The sequence below is a fragment of the Gordionus sp. m RMFG-2023 genome, chromosome 1 (genome assembly GCF_954871325.1).
Source record: "Gordionus sp. m RMFG-2023 chromosome 1, tfGorSpeb1-WG-v2, whole genome shotgun sequence".
Classification (NCBI taxonomy): Eukaryota; Metazoa; Nematomorpha; class Gordioida; order Chordodea; family Parachordodidae; genus Gordionus; species Gordionus sp. m RMFG-2023.
The window spans coordinates 29,480,723-29,499,105 of record NC_088775.1 but is presented as its reverse complement, the minus strand read 5'-3'; the positions used below and the strand labels follow the sequence as shown (position 1 = coordinate 29,499,105).

The window sequence follows — 18,383 nt, the reverse complement described above, 5'->3', positions numbered from 1 at the left end:
CTGGAAACAAAATTATAAAAAAACATTTAGACCAGATTAAAAAAAGATCAACGATTATTATACCTCTTAATAATGGTACAACAGATTTGAAAATAAATATTAATAATTCAATACCTTATACTTTAATTTTAGAAGGAGAAGAAGTAATGATGAACCAGTACGAAATCAAAGTATACAAGTTCAAGATCAGAGCCACAACAGTCAAAGACCAATCAGAAATATAATATTGACTCGAAAATTTCATAATGAATATAAAAAAAGATTTTTTTAAAAAATAAATTTTTTATAAAGAATTTTTAAATTTAAAATAAACTTTCAATAGCTTATACTATATAAACAAGAATTTTTTTGTGTTGATGAAAACTAATGAAATATACTTGTGATGGCTAACGATAACAAACAAGATCAATAAAGGATAAACGAGCAACAAATGTCGAAGAAACCTGTAAGCAAGACAAACGATAAGATGATAGACAGAGGGCAAAAACTAAAAAAAAAGAAGAGTGAAATGTTAAGAAATCGTTTAAATTGTTATTTTTTTTCTTTTAAATTATAAGTTTTTTTTTGTTTTGTTAATGGCCTTCAACTATACAAATTCTAAATGTTAATGACATTCAAAAACAATTATACAAGTTACAATTTACTTCGAATTTTTTTTTACCTTCGGTAATAATTTAAATTAAATATTTTATTATATAAACAACGAATTTTTTTGTATTTTCAGTTTAAAAAAATTTAATTCCTTGATTCTCAAAAAGCATAATTTATTTTAAATTTTAAAGATTACTCTAAATATTAAGTAAACTCGAATGATGTTAAGTATATATTCTGTCAAACTTAACCAAATAATTCGAAATTAAAAATTGTTAAAAGTCAATATTTTGTTTTTAACAAAAGAAATTTATTTTATGCCTATATAGTAAAAAAAGGGGGGGGGGGAGGCTAAGATAGGCCATTGCTATCTAAAACAAATTCTGATTATTAATGTATATAAGAAGGTATTATTATACAGATTTAAATAATAAATAAAATATTAATTGTTCTTATAGTTTCAATTTCAAATAACAACATAATATTTATAACAATAAAATATATACACATAGGCAAAATAAAATATTCCTGATTGTTTTTTTAATGGTTTCAATTAACAAACAATATATATAATTTTTAAAAAAGTAAGATTTTCAATCTTCCAATCCTTGCTTTGCAGCTAGATCCTATACATGATTATATATTTTTTTCAAATAAAAATATTATATTATACATATTCGATTTATAAAATTATCATTTGAGGAACCAGAACCAATTTATTAAAATTTTTAGGAACCAGAAATCAAATTTGTGAACTGAGAGGCCTTTCAAAATTTTAGGAACAAGAAACCCTTCTTTGTTTAGATTCCAAATTCTGTTATGTTTTATATTTTATTTATTTAAAAATATTTTGTATATAGACATTAGAGTTGTCAAAGTATCGAAAAGATAACTTTTAAAAGATGTATCTAGGCATAGATACAATTTTAAAAATGTATTTAGAAATAGATACAAAATTATAATTTATATATAGGGTTAGTTGTTGTCAGAAACTCTGATTATGAGAGAACAAAATACGTAAACAACATTTTAATATTTTGTTTTCATTCAATTCGAACACCATATAAAAAAATGCCAATACCCTATTTTTATCATTCTTTTGAATAAATTATAATTTAAAACTAGCATTTATTATAAAAAAAATTTTTAACATTAAACTTATTAATTAAGAGTTAGCGGAATATATATAAATTAAAAAATTCTAAATAAATTTATTTGCTTAAAAAAATTTTGTGCATCAATGGTATTGTTTTTAAAAATTATTTGACGTCATGGATAAGCAAGTATTAATAAAAAAATGATATTTAACGAATATTTACAGAGTTGTTAAGGAGCGGCGCTACATTTTTTCAAAAACACCTGGAGTGCCCCTCCTTTTTAAAATTGGGGAGACGAGTACTGGGCCAAAAGTTATTACACTTTAAATATAAGTAGTATGGCTTAAATCCTATATTATACCAAATATAGAGTAATTATTTTTTTTTAAAGTGGGCAATATATGTGAATAATAGCATTAAAACTAAAATCCTAAAAAATCTAATTATTTTACATTTATTAAATGTTAAAAAACTCAAAACAACATTTACCAAATTGTATTGTATTATTTTAAATATAACGCATAAAACCAAGTAGAATAATTCCGAATGAATAATTTTATATCAATGAAAGTTAATGGAAAAAAGAACCAAGTGCAAAAAAGATTAGTTTTATGTAATATAAAAGAATTATTTACCCATTTTAAAGAAATAAATAGTAATATAAAGATAGGTTTTAGCAAGTTTGCTATCATGAGACCAAAAAACTGTATTTTAACAGGCGGGTCTGGAACGCATACAATGTGCATCTGCACATTTCATCAAAATTTTAAGTTTATAATTGGTGGTAAATTAGATAAGTGCAAACCAGCATAACTTTCCATTTCCTGCCTTAAAAGATTATAAACACTACATTACACAAAGTCTATGCAATCCAGCCCAGCCTTGCTGTTACTTAAGGAAATGCCAATGTGTCCCGGCACTTTTGAACTTAAAGAAAGACTACACTTATTGTTTGATAATAATGCCATAGATTATATAACATTTAAACAATGGTTGGCAGCTGACCGTACTACACTCGAAACTTTTACAAAGTCCGCCAAGGAATTTGTGGAGTATTTGATTTAAAAATTAAATATTTTAATACCTCATGCATTTATTTATTCGGAACAATCTTCATTTTTTAAGTCATTAAAATAGAATTTGAAGGATGGGGAATATCTTAAAATATCCGATTTTTTTTTAATTTTTTGGAAAATCTTATAAGTCATATTAATATTCGTTTTATAGATATATAATAAAAAATAGTTTTAGATATTATGGATTTAGATATCATAGATGAAGAAATCGAATTTCCATTTCCATCATACAAAAAATATTTTAAACTTCTAAAAGATGTTGATCCAAATGATCAAACAAATTACGAGCAAAATGTCTTTTGTGTTTAAATAAAACTATTTAATTTTCAAAAGTGAGCAGCTTTAATCTAAAAAAGCATCTAAAAGTAAAAAATCTTTCTTTTAAATACAAATTAATTTGAAAGATTTTTTTTGGATTCCATGAAATTGATCATCAGGAAGATAATATATTGGACAAATATTTTTTTAAATAATGATACCAAAATTACTATTTTTGATAAATTCGAATTAAAAAATATCTTTATAAAATACAATACCCTGATTCCCTCTAGTGCTTTTGTGGAGTGCCTATTTAGTATTGCAAAACAGGTCTTAGGGGAGAGGCGTGGATATTTGTTAGTCTAATTTAGAAAATTTATTACTTTTAAAAGCTAATAAAAGGTTATAAATATTTTGATAGTTCATTTAATATAAATAAAGCTTTTTGATAATAAAAATATGATTTTATTTCGTATAACTTCTAAAAAAATTAAAAATCAAAGGAGCGGTTATGGAGTGGCACTCCATTACTTGGAGCGGGAGCTAGCTCTTTTAAAAATGTAGTAGCGGGAGCGGGAGCTAGCTCCTTTTGAGAAGGTAGAAGCGGGAGCTAGCTACTTTTAAAAAGGAGCGTTAACAACTTTGAATATATATATTGTATTCCATATTAAATCAACCAAAAAAGTCGATTCTCAACCTGACCCCCTTCGATTTTTTTAAAGATTTACCTGTTGGTAGTATATACACTAACTAATAAAAATGTAAAATTTTACTTTTCAAATCGCCTTACTTCATGAGCAGGGTTGCCATGTCTCCCCCTATCAGCGGGAGACTCCCGCAATTTTTTTTAGTTTACACGCAGACATCTCTCTCCCGCAAAACTACCGCAATTGAAAATCTCCCGCAAAAATCTATTGCAATTTTTTAATTTCTCCCGCAATTTTTTTAAAAGTATTTTAACATTTTTAAAATATAAATAATAATTTTGAGACAGTAATTGATTATTTTTATATTTTTAAAATAAATTTTGAATATTTATTTGAAAAACATGTCTAGTTTATAAATTTCTTTCTATCCTGTTTTATTTTTATCCAATAATAAATCATCATTTCATTCATATAAGTCAGTACAGGGGAGTATATCAACATCGATTGCAATACATAAATATTGTCCAAAAATAATAAAGATGCAACTACAGTTGCGGAAATCGTATACAACTATCTTGTAGTTCAACATTCACAGAGCTATATCATCACAATGTGGGACGAATCTTTCCCATGATATTTAAAGACTCCAATATAAGTGCAAATCTTACTTGTGGTAGAATAAAAATGAGCAAGGCTATCACAAGTGTTTTAGTACCTGAATCCTAGAATTCAATTCTAGACGATTTGAAAGATTGGCATCCATATGCAATTCTAGCAGATGCAACTAATAAGGGAAATATTAAAACATTTCCCTTGATCCTTCACTATTTCAATAAGAATAAGAACATTTCAATAAAACTGTTAAAAAATTTTCCGTAGCTAACCACACAATGGTAAATATAGCTAATTCAGGCTTATCAATGATTTGCATGTCAGCTTTTTGCACTAATAATGCCTCTGTAAATTTTGGCAAAAACCAAAGTGTATTTACCGAATTGAGGGAGAACAATAATGAATTAATTCCAATTGGCTGTATATGCCATATACTACATAATTCTTGCAAGAAGGCAATGAAATGAATGTACTATCTGTAGATGTCGAAATAATTGTGATGAAATGTTTTAACGAATTTAATTCATCAACTAAAAGAGTTAATGAAATAAAATAGTTAGTGGAGTAGTCTGACTTGGAATGGTGTGAGTTGTTGCGATATTTACCTATCAGGTGGTTATCATTAATATCTGCCATCGATAGAATTTTAAAATCATACAAACCCTAAAAATACTTCTTAAATTAAAATTTTAAAAGGTGTCCAAAAATTTTGAAAAATTTTTTCGAGTATGAAATGGCAGAAGCATATTTGGGATTAGTTTCACATGTAGGAAATCTACTTCATGCAGTTAATATTCTGTTGCAATCAGAATATTTTTTATTAATAAAGGTTCGCAAAATCATGCTAGCTCTGTTCATCTCTACAGTTAAAAATTGATAATAAATTTTATGGCGCTATTATTAAAAATATTATATTAAAATGTTCAAATATTAATACATTTTTAAATGAAGCAGATATTTTTATCAAGACAATTTTAGAATATTTACAATCAAAATATGATTTTAATAACTTTATTTACAAATGTATAAATATTATGACCTTGGAACAGAAACCATCAATTGAGGTTTTTGTAATTTAATAAATATATTGAAAATACCGAAAGACATTGATGTCTTGTTTGAGGATATTGTAATTCTCTCTATTTTTTATGATTCGCCAGAATACTTAAAGTTAGATGGTCTAAAAGCTGAGGAGAAATGGGTAGAATTTTTTTGTAATAACAATAAATCCCCATGATTGGAAAAAAATGCGACTATGTCTTCTCCTTACCTCATTCTAATGCCTCATCCGAGCGCATTTTTAGCCTGATGAGGACTGCCTGGAAAAAGGAGAGAAATTGGATGCTTTAACAACATTAAAGGCCTAGCTAATGGTTAAACAAATTTATAATATGTCATGCCAGGATATAAATATCTCAAAAACGACGGTAAAAGTTATGTTCCATTATTTAAATCTCAAATAAAATATAATTAAAATTATAACTATTTAATTTTCCATATTTTTTTTATATTTTATAAAATCTTATTTATACATAAAAATAAATAAAAAATAGAGAGCATTACAATTTCCTCAAACAAGACATCAATGTCTATCGGTATTTTTAAAATATTTGAACATTTTAATATAGTTTTAGCAATGGCGTCATAAAATTTATTGTCAATTTTTAACTGTAAAGATGAACACATCTGCAGCATAATTTTGTGAATTATTGTTAAGATTCTTCTGATTGCAACTGCACATTAACAGCATGTAGTAGATTTCTTATATGTGAAATCATTCCTAAATATACCTCTGCCATTCATTATTGAAAAAATTTTCAAAATGTTAGAACAATTTTTATAATCTATATTTAAGAAATATTTTTTTAAAGGTTATAAAATTTTATAATTCTATCGATGGCGGATATTAGGAACAAATCGCAACCAACATTGTGCTGACTTAATTCTATAAATACACTCTGGTTTTTTCCAAATTCACTGAGGCATTATCAGATCAGAAAGCTGACATGCAATTCATTGATAATCCCAAACTGCTATTTTTACCATAGCTATGTCTTTGAATTTTTATCTATTTGAGGGGAAAAAATTCAATAGTTTAATTGAAACGTCCTTAATTTTGTTGAAATGGCGGAGGATCAAGGGAAATATTTTAATATTTCCCTTATTAGATGCTCCTGTTAGAATCGCATATGCATGCCCATATTTCAAATCGTAAAGAATTGACCTCCTGGATTCAGGTTCTAAAACATTGATGATATTCTTGCTCATTTTTGTTATACAAGTAAAGTTTTCATTTATCTTGGAGTCGTTAAATATTATGGGGAAAGATTCTACCTATATTGTAATAATAAGTAGCTCTGTGAATGTTGTACTACAAGATAAGTGATTACAATTGCCGCAACTGTAGTTGCAACTGTATTATTTCTTATTTATAGAGAATATTTTTGTTTTGCAATGACTGTAGATATACTCCCCTGCACGGATTATAATAATGTGATTGAACTATAATAAATAAAATAATTATCATAGAAATTAGTACAATAATATCTTATTATGTATTTAAACTTGATACGTGATAATTAAGGGTAGATTTCCAATTGCGGTCTTCCGGGATATTCGCATAAAATTTATTTTTTACATTGTAAAATTAAAATCGTTTGTTTTTTTATAGAATTTTATCTTGTTTACATTCTTTTATATCTAAAAAAGATCGTTGATTTTTTTTTATAAATTTATATATTTTTATAAATCAAGATGTTATTTTATTTTGAAAAATATTTACCGACTTTGCATTTATATAAACTAATTATAAAAAATAATAGGCGGATAATTAAGTCAATTGGCCCGCAAAAATTTTTTTTTATAGCAATTTTTATATTTCTTTCGCAATTTGAAAATTTTGACCTGGCAACCCTGTTCATGAGATATGGTCATCTTTAGAAAGGCGGAAATTCCAAAATACACTATATTTAATTTTAAATATCTCAAAAAGTAATTAAGCTACTAAATACATGATTTTAATTTTATTAAATAGCTCTTTATTATGATATAAAATTTATTTTATTGAAAAAAAGTATATTATCAAAAACGGAAATGGCTATAAAATAAAAATTGCTCTTTTTTTTCTTTTAAATTTTTTTTACATATAGACATTATACTTCTTAATATTTTTACAAAATCCTAGATTGGGACGAGTACTGGGCAAAAAGTTATTACACTTTAAATATAAGTAGTATGACTTAAATCCTATATATTATACCAAATGTATAGTAATTTACAAAATAAATAAAAAGAAAATTTGTTTGGGATCGGGCCGGATATATTTTTTTTATAAATCTTTCTGGCCGTATTAGAAAAATTAGGCCCTATGCAGATCACTAGTAGACATTGTGTCATGTTTAGCACATAAGTTTAGCTATTATATTTTAGAAGGAAAATAATTGTAAAAATATTTATAACTTTATTTAGCTAATTAATGGGAAATTAATATTTTAATAAATATATTAATTAAATAATATCATACATTAAATAATCTAATGAATTAGAATAAAATTTGACTTTCATTTTTCCTTCCATTGGAATAAATGAATGATATTTTTGTGTCCCGGGAATTCGTTTGGCCAAAAATCTATTTTCAAGATTGATTTCCATTCTTAAATATTCTACGTTGCTAACAAATATATAATTAATTCCCGGAATATTGATTCTCGCATAATTATATAAGTCAATAGATGTTATTATATGATTTTCATGAGGACGTTGCAGGCTTGCTCTAGCCGCCAACCTCTTAGTAATTCCCCCTAAACTATCGCAAGCAAGGAGTTTTGCCATGTGCAGTTGCAAAAAAATGCCATTCTGCCTTGATCCCAAAATCATTATAATGGTTGTAGAGGTTTACAAAGTTTTTTTTGTTTTTATACTGAGTAACAGCTCCATCAGAAAAATAAAATATTATTGAAATCTTATCAAATCTTTCTTTCAAAAATAGAATTAATATTATTTGAAATAAATGAAAGGAACAAGTATTGTGTTTGAGACAATCTGATATAATCACGTAACTTAAATGTTTGATTATATCGCCTTCGCGGTAATAAATCATAAATGGGTGAAGTGCTGCTTGATTATTAGTCAATGGAAATCTTGAGTGTGATTTTGAACTACAAAAGAGTAGTTCTTTGCAAAATCGGATATTATAAGATATTCCCCATCCTTCAAATTTGATTTTAATAACTTAAAAAATGAAGATTGTTCCGAATAAATACATGAGGAATTAAAATATTTAATTTTTAAATCAAATACTCCACAAATTTCTTGGCGGACTTTGTAAAAGTTTAGAGTGTAGTACGGTCAGCTGCCAACCATTGTTTAAATGTTATATAATCTATGGCATTATTATCAAACAATAAGTGTAGTCTTTCTTTAAGTTCCAAAGTGCCGGGACACATTTGGCATTTCCTTAAGTAACAGCAAGGCTGGACTGGATTGCATAGACTTTGAGTAATGTAGTGTTTATAATCTTTTAAGGTAGGAAATGGAAAGTTATGCTGGTTTGCAGTTAACTTATCTAATTTACCACCAATTATAAAACTTAAAATTTTGATGAAATGTGCAGATGCACATTGTAGTTCCAGACCCGCCTGCTAAAATACAGTTTTTTGGTCTCATGATAGCAAACTTGCTAAAACCTATCTTTATATTACTGTTTATTTCTTTAAAATTGGTAAATAATTCTTTTATATTATATAAAACTAATCTCTTTTGCACTTGGTTCTTTTTTCCATTAACTTTCATTGATATAAAATTTTTCATACCTGGCATAAGTCTGCTGTTATCATCAGAATTATAAAATTCTATTACTTTATTTGCAACGTTATTCGAAATTATTTTACTTGGTTTTATGCGTTATATTTAAAATAATACAATACAATTTGGTAAATGTTGTTTTGAGTTTTTTAACATTTAATAAATGCAAATAATCAGATTTTTTAGGATTTTAGTTTTAATGCTATTATTCACATATATTGCCCACTATTTTAAAAAAATAATTACTCTATATTTGGTATAATATAGGATTTAAGCCATACTACTTATATTTAAAGTGTAATAACTTTTGGCCCAGTACTCGTCCCAATCTACGATTTTGTACAAATATTAAGAAGTATAATGTCTATCTGTAAAAAAAATTTAAAAGAAAAAAAAGAGCAATTTTTAATTTATAGCCATTTCCGGTTTTTGGTAATAGACTTTCTTTCAATAAAATAAATTTTATGTCATATTAAAGAGCTATTCTAGTGCTATTTAATAAAATTTAAATCATGTCTTTAGCTTAATTACTTTTTGAGATATTTAAAATTAAATATAGTGTATTTTGGAATTTCCGCGTTTATAAAAATGGCCATATCTCATGAAATAAGCTGAGTTGAGAATTAAAATTTTATATTTTTAGTTAGTGTATATACTACCATCATATAAATTTTAAAAAAAATCGAAGTGGGTGGGGTTGAATCTTCAGTTGATTTGATATGGAATACAACATATATATTTTTTATATGTAAGTTTTAATATTTTTTATATGTTTTAATATTTTGTATATAAATTTATATATTTTTTATTATATTAGTTTTAATATTTATTTAAATTATATGTTCTATGAGATAAAATGAATTTTGCAATATTTTAATTTTTAAGATAAAATTGCGTTAAATTACAAAAGTATTTAAAAAAGATATAGGTGCCTCTTAAATAGTTCTAGATACCGTTACTTTAATAATTCTGGTATTTAGAGTAAGGTATTTGTATCTTTTTAGGTGCATTTTATAATTTAATCTTAAGTTTTTCTATATTACAGGGTTTCCCATTCAAAAAATAAAAAAGTCCCAATCAAAAAAGGAAAAGGCCCGATCAAAAAAGGAAAAGGCAATCATAAAAGGAGAAGGTTCAATCAAAAAAGGAAAAGGTCCAAACAAAAAAGGAAAGTGTCAATAAAAAAGGAAAATTCCCAAAAAGAAAGGAAAAAGTCCGATCAAAAAAGGAAAAGTGTCAAACAAAAAAGGAAAGGTTGAATCAAAAAAGGGAAAGTGTCAATCGAAAAAGGAAAATTCCCAAGGGTCATCCGAAATCTTGGACCACGTATCGATTTGGTGAAGGAAAGGAAAAGTTGTCAATCAAAAATGAAAAATTCCCATTCAAAAAAGGAAAATCGTAATTTTTATTTATTTTTGTTATTTCTTCTTAATTTATTTCTATATTTTTGCTTCTTTACTTTATTTTTCTTCTCATTTTTGATAATTCTTTTGTATTTTTAAAAATAATTTATAAATTTAGGTCCATTTTTTTAACAATTCTTTACGTTTTTTTATCATACATACAATATTCTTTTTATGATTTTTTCATTGTAATCTTTTATATACATTTCTAACCTTTTCAATCTCTTTAAGACATTTTTAATCTTTATTTTTTTGAGCATTTCTCAATTTTTTTATTCTCATTTTTGATAATTATTTTTTTAAATTATATTTAATGTTTTTGTCAGACAATAAATCGTTTGTGTTAAATACATATTTCGAATGATAAAAATATTCAGACGACTTTTTCGTATATAGCAGATTTTCTTATCGTATAACGTTACCTTCTGATTTTTATATTCGACAATTCTATGATAATAATAAAAACGATATGACATACGCTATACATGAAAGCAAAACAATCATTCTTTTACGATATGATAGACTAGAAGACATGCAATATGCTTATAGACTTATCAATGGCAAGCGATACATAGATGGTAATGGGAGACTATTCATATTAAAGGCGAAGCGTTATCAAAGATATTAGAGAAACCAACAATATTGAATAGTTGTATTGTATTTAGATATATATATATATATAATAAATTATAATTATAAAACATTGATATAATAAAATAATAATGAAACCGTTAGTAAATGTTAAAAATAATTTCATCGAGTGTCCAAATCATAATAATAATATTGAAGTTTTTTTTAAAAAAATTTAACGCTATTTTTAGAGACCCTCAATTCTCAGACGCGAAGAAAGCGTATGCGTTTACTCAAAAACTTCCCGAAGAAGAATACTTGAAACTAAAAGCGATATGTACTCCGACAGAGTTTAGCAATCCGTCAATCGTACTCGAAAGATTTAGACTATTACATCCAGATAAATCGTATATAACGTATTTAAAAGAGTTTAGAAAAATTATTCAATAAAAAAAGAGACATTCAGTAATTGGGTAACTAGATTATGTATATTCAGTAATAAATGCAAATTCAGTAATTATAGTGGAGCGATTGAGAGAATAAAGATTTTTTCTATTAATAAAGAAATACGGCAGAAAATTTTACATATAGAAAGTGTAGATATACCAGAGATATTAAAAATAGGAAAGAAAATTGAGGAACAAGAAGCGTTTGATAAAATAATAATAGATAACATAAAAATAGAAGGAGAAACTATGGGAATAAAACAAATAGAGATGCAGAGAGACAATCAAATGGATATGGATAGAAGGAAGATGAAATATGATGATCACAATAAAGGGATGAATGCGCAAACAAATAACGTACACAGATATCAATGGAAACCTGGATACGATAATTATCAGAGAAACAATTATCAAGGGAATAATTTTAATCCGCGTTTTCAAAACAATTTCAATCCACGATATCAAAACAATTTTAATTCGAGACATGCAAATAATTATGAACCAAGATATCTTAACAATTATAATCCTAGAGTTTACGATAATGATAGGGGATATAATGGGCCAGGACCGTATAATAATTTTACAAGATTTAACAATAAAAATAATTATAATAACAACTACAATAACTATAGATATAATAATGATGATAATTATAAATATAATGAAAATAATTATAGATATTATAGACATCAAAACGAATCAAGATACATACCAAGATACAATAATAATCGAAACAATAATCAGTCATACAACAACAGATATAGAGACAATAATAATAATCTATCCAGATATTCGAATAATATAAATACCGTAGATATAGAAGAAATAAAAGAGGATAATAATGATAAAAAGGAACACAGTTTATTTAACGTTGATGTGAATAATGATGACAAGGCAAATGATGCTTACAAAGTTACGATATACCTTAAGGAAATACCGATAGTCATGCAGATCGACACCGGGTCAAGGTTTTCAATATTGCCGATTAATATTGCAAGAAAGATAGGAATAATCGGATACGAAACTAACTGGCTATGGTGGGAAAAGAATAGAGGTGTTAGGAATAGTTCAAATAAAAGCGAGATATGAAGACAAAACTCAAAACTTAAATGCGTATGTAGTCCAAAATGAGAAGATTGCACTTCTAGGAAGGACGTGGATAAAGGTTTTCGGAAACATACTTAATAAATTTGTGAATCTAATCGAGGAAAGTAATAATGATATGATAGAAAAAATAAAAGAATGCAATTCAAAAATTTAAAAAACCTATATATCGTAGTGATGTTAAATTACATTTGAAACAAGATGCAAAACCAAAAATTATACCACCAAGACGCGTTCCATATAAAAGACTTGATTTAATAACAAAAGAATTACAAAAATGGATTGATGATAAGATAATAGAACCAGTAGATGAAGTACGATGGGCAAGTCCACTCACTCCAGTTTATAAAAGTGATGGATCACTAAGGCTATGTGCTGATTTTAAAAATACGATAAACCCTGTATTAGAGGACTATAAATATCCGATACCACGTATTAATGATTTAATTTCAAAATTATCGAAAGGAAAAAAATTTACAAAAATTGACTTCAAAAACGCATTTCTTCAAATACCAATACATAAAGAATCTAGAGATTTACTTACAATATCAACGCACAAAGGTTACTATAGATTTACGAGACTACCTTTTGGTTTAAAAACGTCATCAGCAATTTTCCAATGTACCATGGATAAAATTTTTGGAGATATGAAAGATGTCATATTTTACATAGATGATTTACTGATAACTGGTGATAATGATGTGAACAACATAAAAAAAAGTCTTCGACAAAATGACAAAATATGGACTTACACCGAACTTCAACAAGAGTGTGTTTATGAAGAAGGAGATTAGATTCTTAGGACATGATATAGACGAAAAAGGCATACATCCAAATGAAGATAAAATCAAAGCTATTACAAACATGCCAAAATCGACAACAAAAGAGGAGTTAGCAACATTTTTAGGCATGGCCAGTTATTACAGAAAATTTTTGTGTAACTTTGCAGATTTAGCAGACCCGTTATATAAAATAGTTAACAAAGAAAAATGGATATGGGAAGATGCACATCAGAAAAGTTTTGGATTTGAAAACGTTGATTAGTAGTCCGCCAACTCTAAATTTTTACAACAATAAAATTGTTATTTCAATTTGTGCAAAATCTATATGTACGCGTTCAAAAATTATAGTTGCTTTTTCCCATGGGTTTTGTATGTTGTGTGGGTTATCTGTGTATTTATTGCACGAATAACAATTTTTCATCAACTTTTCTATCGTATCATTATTATTTTCCTCGATTAGATTTACAAATTTACTAAGTATGTTCTTGAAAACTTTTATCCATGTCCTTCCCAGAAGTGCAATCTTGTCACTTTGGACTACATATGCATTTAAGTTTTGAGTTTTTTCTTCATATTTCGCTCTTATTTGAACAATTCCTAACACCTCTATCCTTTTTCCATCATAGCCAGTGAGTTTCGTGTCCGATTTATTTAAGACTTTGATTCCTATTTTTCTTGCAATATATTATACTTCGAACCTGTATGGACCTGCATTACTATCGGTATATCATTGAGATATATTGTAACTTTGTAAGCGTCATTTGCCTTGTCACCATCATCCATATTATTTACGTCAACGTTAAATAAATTGTGTTCCTTTTTTTCTACTTATCATTATTATCTTCTTTTATTTCTTCTATATCAACGGTATTTATATTGTTCCTGGATTGATTATTATTATTGCTTCGATATCTGTTATTGTATGATTGATCATAGTTTTGATTATTATTGTATCTTGGTATATATCTCGATTCATTTTGTCTAATCTGTAATTATTTTCATTATTTAATTATCATCATTATTATACCTATAGTTATTGTAATTGTTATTATAATTATTTTTATTGTTAAATTTTGCAAAATTATTATATGATCTTGGCCCATTATACCCCTTTTCATTATTGTAATCTCTTGAATTGTAATTGTTTAGATATCTCGATTCATAATTATTTGGATGTCGCGAATTGAAATTGTTTTGATATCGCGGATTGAAATTATTCCCTTGATAATTGTTTCTCTGATAATTATCGTATCTAGGTTTCCATTGATATCTGTGTACGTTATTTGTTTGCGCATTCATCCCTTTATTGTGATCATCATATTTCATCATCCTTCTATCCATATCCATTTGATTGTCTCTCTGCATCTCTATTTGTTTTATTCCCATAGTTTCTCCTTCTATTTTTATGTTATCTATTATTATTTTATCAAACGCTTCTTGTTCCTCAATTTCCTTTCCTATTTTTAATATCTCTGGTATATCTACACTTTCTATATGTAAAATTTTCTGCCGTATTTCTTTATTAATAGAAAAAATCTTTATTCTCTCAATCGCTCTACTATAATTACTGAATTTGCATTTATTACTCAATATACATAATCTAGTTACCCAATTACTCTCTTTTTTTATTGAATAATTTCACTAAACTCTTTTAAATACGTTATATACGATTTATCTGGATGTAATAGTCTAAATCTTTAGAGTACGATTGACGGATTGCTAAACTCTGTCGGAGCACATATCGCTTTTAGTTTCAAGTATTCCTCTTCGGGAAGTTTTTGAGTAAACGCATACGCCTTCTTCGCGTCTGAGAATTGAGGGTTTCTAAAAATAGCGTTAAATTTTTTTAAAAAAACTTCAATATTATTATTATGATTTGGACACTCGATGAAATTATTTTTAACATTTACTAACGGTTTCATTATTATTTTATTATATCAATGTTTTATAATTATAATTTATTATATATGTATATTGAAATACAATATAACTATTCAGTATGGTCTCTTTAATATCTTTGATAACGCTTCGCCTTTAATATGAATAGTCTCCCATTACCATCTATGTATCGCTTGCCATTGATAAGTCTATAAGCATATTGCATGTCTTCTAGTCTATCATATAGTAAAAGAATGATTGTTTTGCTTTCATGTATAGCGTATGTCAAATCGTTTTTATTATTATCACAGAATTGTCGAATATAAAAATCAGAAGGTAACGTTATCACGATAAGAAGCCATCATATTATTTATATAGATGTCGTTTACTCTTATCTTATTTTTCTAACTCTAAAAATTATATCTTTTTAAAACTCTATATATATAATATTCTTATAATATTTACATTATGTACAATTTAACCCTTTCGCGCCCATGGATAACTTTTGGAATCGTAATTTTTCAATAGTAATTTATATGCATTAAAAATGGTCACTGATAACTTTTGAAATCATATTTTTAATTTTTGCTCTTTCGTATTTTATCACTAACTCTTTTGTTTCATATGTTATTATATCATATTATAGTTTTAAAAAATTAATTTTTTCTTACCATTTTCGCGCCAAAATTTTAATTCATTCGGTTATCAAAACTTGCTAAAAATATAAGTAATCATTTTATTATTAATATATATATATGTCGTATTTGGATATGAAATCATGTGGGATTCGGAATCCTTCGGGATCTTTTTTTTAAATATATTTTTTTTAAATATTTAAAAAATATTCCAAATCCCCATGAATAAAAAATAAAATAATATAACTTTTTTTTCTCTTTTTTGCGGCTGGTACCACATAATTAAAAGGCCAAAATAAGGGATTTAAAAAGGGAATTTAAAAAAAAGTAAATAGTATAAAATTAAGGCATATAATGAATGAAAAGGGATGACGTTAAGATTTTTTTGTTTTAAAAAATATTAAAAAATATATTTATAAAAAATTCGAATTATTGCAAAGCAAAAATTATTCAATGCAATATGGCATTTCATTGAACATTTAAGCAGGGATCCAAACATTTATAACGGTTCAGTTTGGTTACGGTTCAGTATATAAAAAATTACAATGGTTTATTTTTCTGGATGTAATATTGAGTTAGCCGTTTTTAAAAATCAAATATGAATAAGGAAAAATACTATGTATCTTTAGGTTGAGACAAATAAGGTCAGACTCATTTAGAGATTGTTAAAACTAAATTATTTATAATAACGAACAAATTTTTAGTTGAGATTATCAAAATTTTTTTTTAAAAAAAAGCTAAGGACCAATATATATTTTTATTTAGTTTTTATATTTTTTTTAACATATTTTTATATAGTTTTAATATTTTAGTGTTTTATCATTTTTTTTAAATTATACCAATATCAATATTATCAAAATAAAATTTAAAAAAATAAAACAAATAACTATGGCAATATTTTGAAGTTTTGGAAGCAGGAAAATTTTTCATTTTTTGAGAAAATTAGAGAGTAAAATTTTGTCAGTCCTGGCAAATTCGGCTTCTAGTGAAAGGTTATTTTCTGTAGCCAATCGCCTATTAGAAGAAAGGCGTACACAATTGAAATATAAAAAATAGACATTCTTCTTTTTCTAAGTAAAAATTTGGATTTATAATATGTATTTATTTTTTGTTATTATGGATTATGAAATTAAAGAAATAAATTTAATAAAGTGTAAAAAAATAATAGCATTAAAGTTTTGAAAAATTTAAAAACACCGTGAATTTTCGGGCATGAAACAAAATATTGCCTTCTATTTAATGATTTAAAGCATAAAAGTAATACATACTAATTATCTCTAAAAAATAAAATTTTCTGGTGAAAATATAATTTAATTGTTTTTTTAAAAAAAAGATTCCGAATCCCCTTAAATATTTTTTTTAAAAAAATTTATTTTTGTTATAAATATCTGAACCATAACCGTAACCGAACCGATATAATTATTTTTTGATTTACTCTCTAATTTTCTCAAAAAATGAAAAATTTTCCTGCTTCCAAAACCTCAAAATATTGCCATTGTTATTTGTTTTATTTTTCAAAATTTTATTTTGATAATATTGATATAATTTTTAAAAAAATGATAAAACACTAAAATATTAAAACTATATAAAAATATGTAAAAAAAAAATATAAAAACTAAATAAAAATATATATTGGTCCTTAGCTTTTTTTTAAAAAAAACATTTTGATAATCTCAACTTAAAATTTGTTCGTTATTATAAATAATTTAGTTTTAACAATCTCTAAATGAGTCTGACCTTATTTGTCTCAGCCTAAAGATACATAGTATTTTTCCTTATTCATATTTGATTTTTAAAAACGGCTAACTCAATATTACATCCAGAAAAATAAACCATTGTAATTTTTTATATACTGAACCGTAACCAAACTGAACCGCTATAAATGTTTGGATCCCTGCTTAAATGTTCAATGAAATGCCATATTGCATTGAATAATTTTTGCTTTGCAATAATTCGAATTTTTTATAAATATATTTTATAATATTTTTTAAAACAAAAAAATCTTAACCTCATCCCTTTTCATTCATTATATGCCTTAATTTTATACTCTTTACTTTTTTTTAAATTCTCTTTTTAAATCCCTTATTTTGGCCTTTTAATTATATGGTGCCAGCCGCAAAAAAGAGAAGAAAAAGTAATTATATATTTTTTTTTCATGGGGATTCTGAATATTTTTAAATATTTTTAAAAAAAATATTTTAAAAAAAAGATCCCGAATAAAACGTGGGGATTCAAGTGGGATTCCGAATCCCACATGATTCCATATCCCAATACGACATATATATTAATATTTTTATATAAAAATTATCATCTTTTTAAACATTTTAGGGGCTGGAATTTGAGCATAATGCCATTTGGCATCAATGGTCATTTTTTATGCACTAAAATATTTTTTTATCAATAAATGGGAATTTTAGTCAAATTATTTAGGTTTATAGATTTAGGGTTAAAACGGAAGTGGGGAGGGGGGGGGGTAATCAG

General features: G+C 25.9%; 1 protein-coding gene across 1 annotated transcript in view; it reads right to left on the bottom strand.

The window, feature by feature from the left end:
- Nucleotides 1–805: 805 nt before the first annotated feature.
- Nucleotides 806–18,383, bottom strand: part of LOC135932063 (protein UXT-like) — a 39,512-nt gene continuing 21,934 nt past the window's right edge. Inside the window, exon 5 of the mRNA XM_065469409.1 lies at nt 806–1,217. Coding sequence (XP_065325481.1) covers nt 1,185–1,217 — 33 coding nt within the window. The 3' untranslated portion in view covers nt 806–1,184. The remainder of the gene's footprint in view (nt 1,218–18,383) is intronic.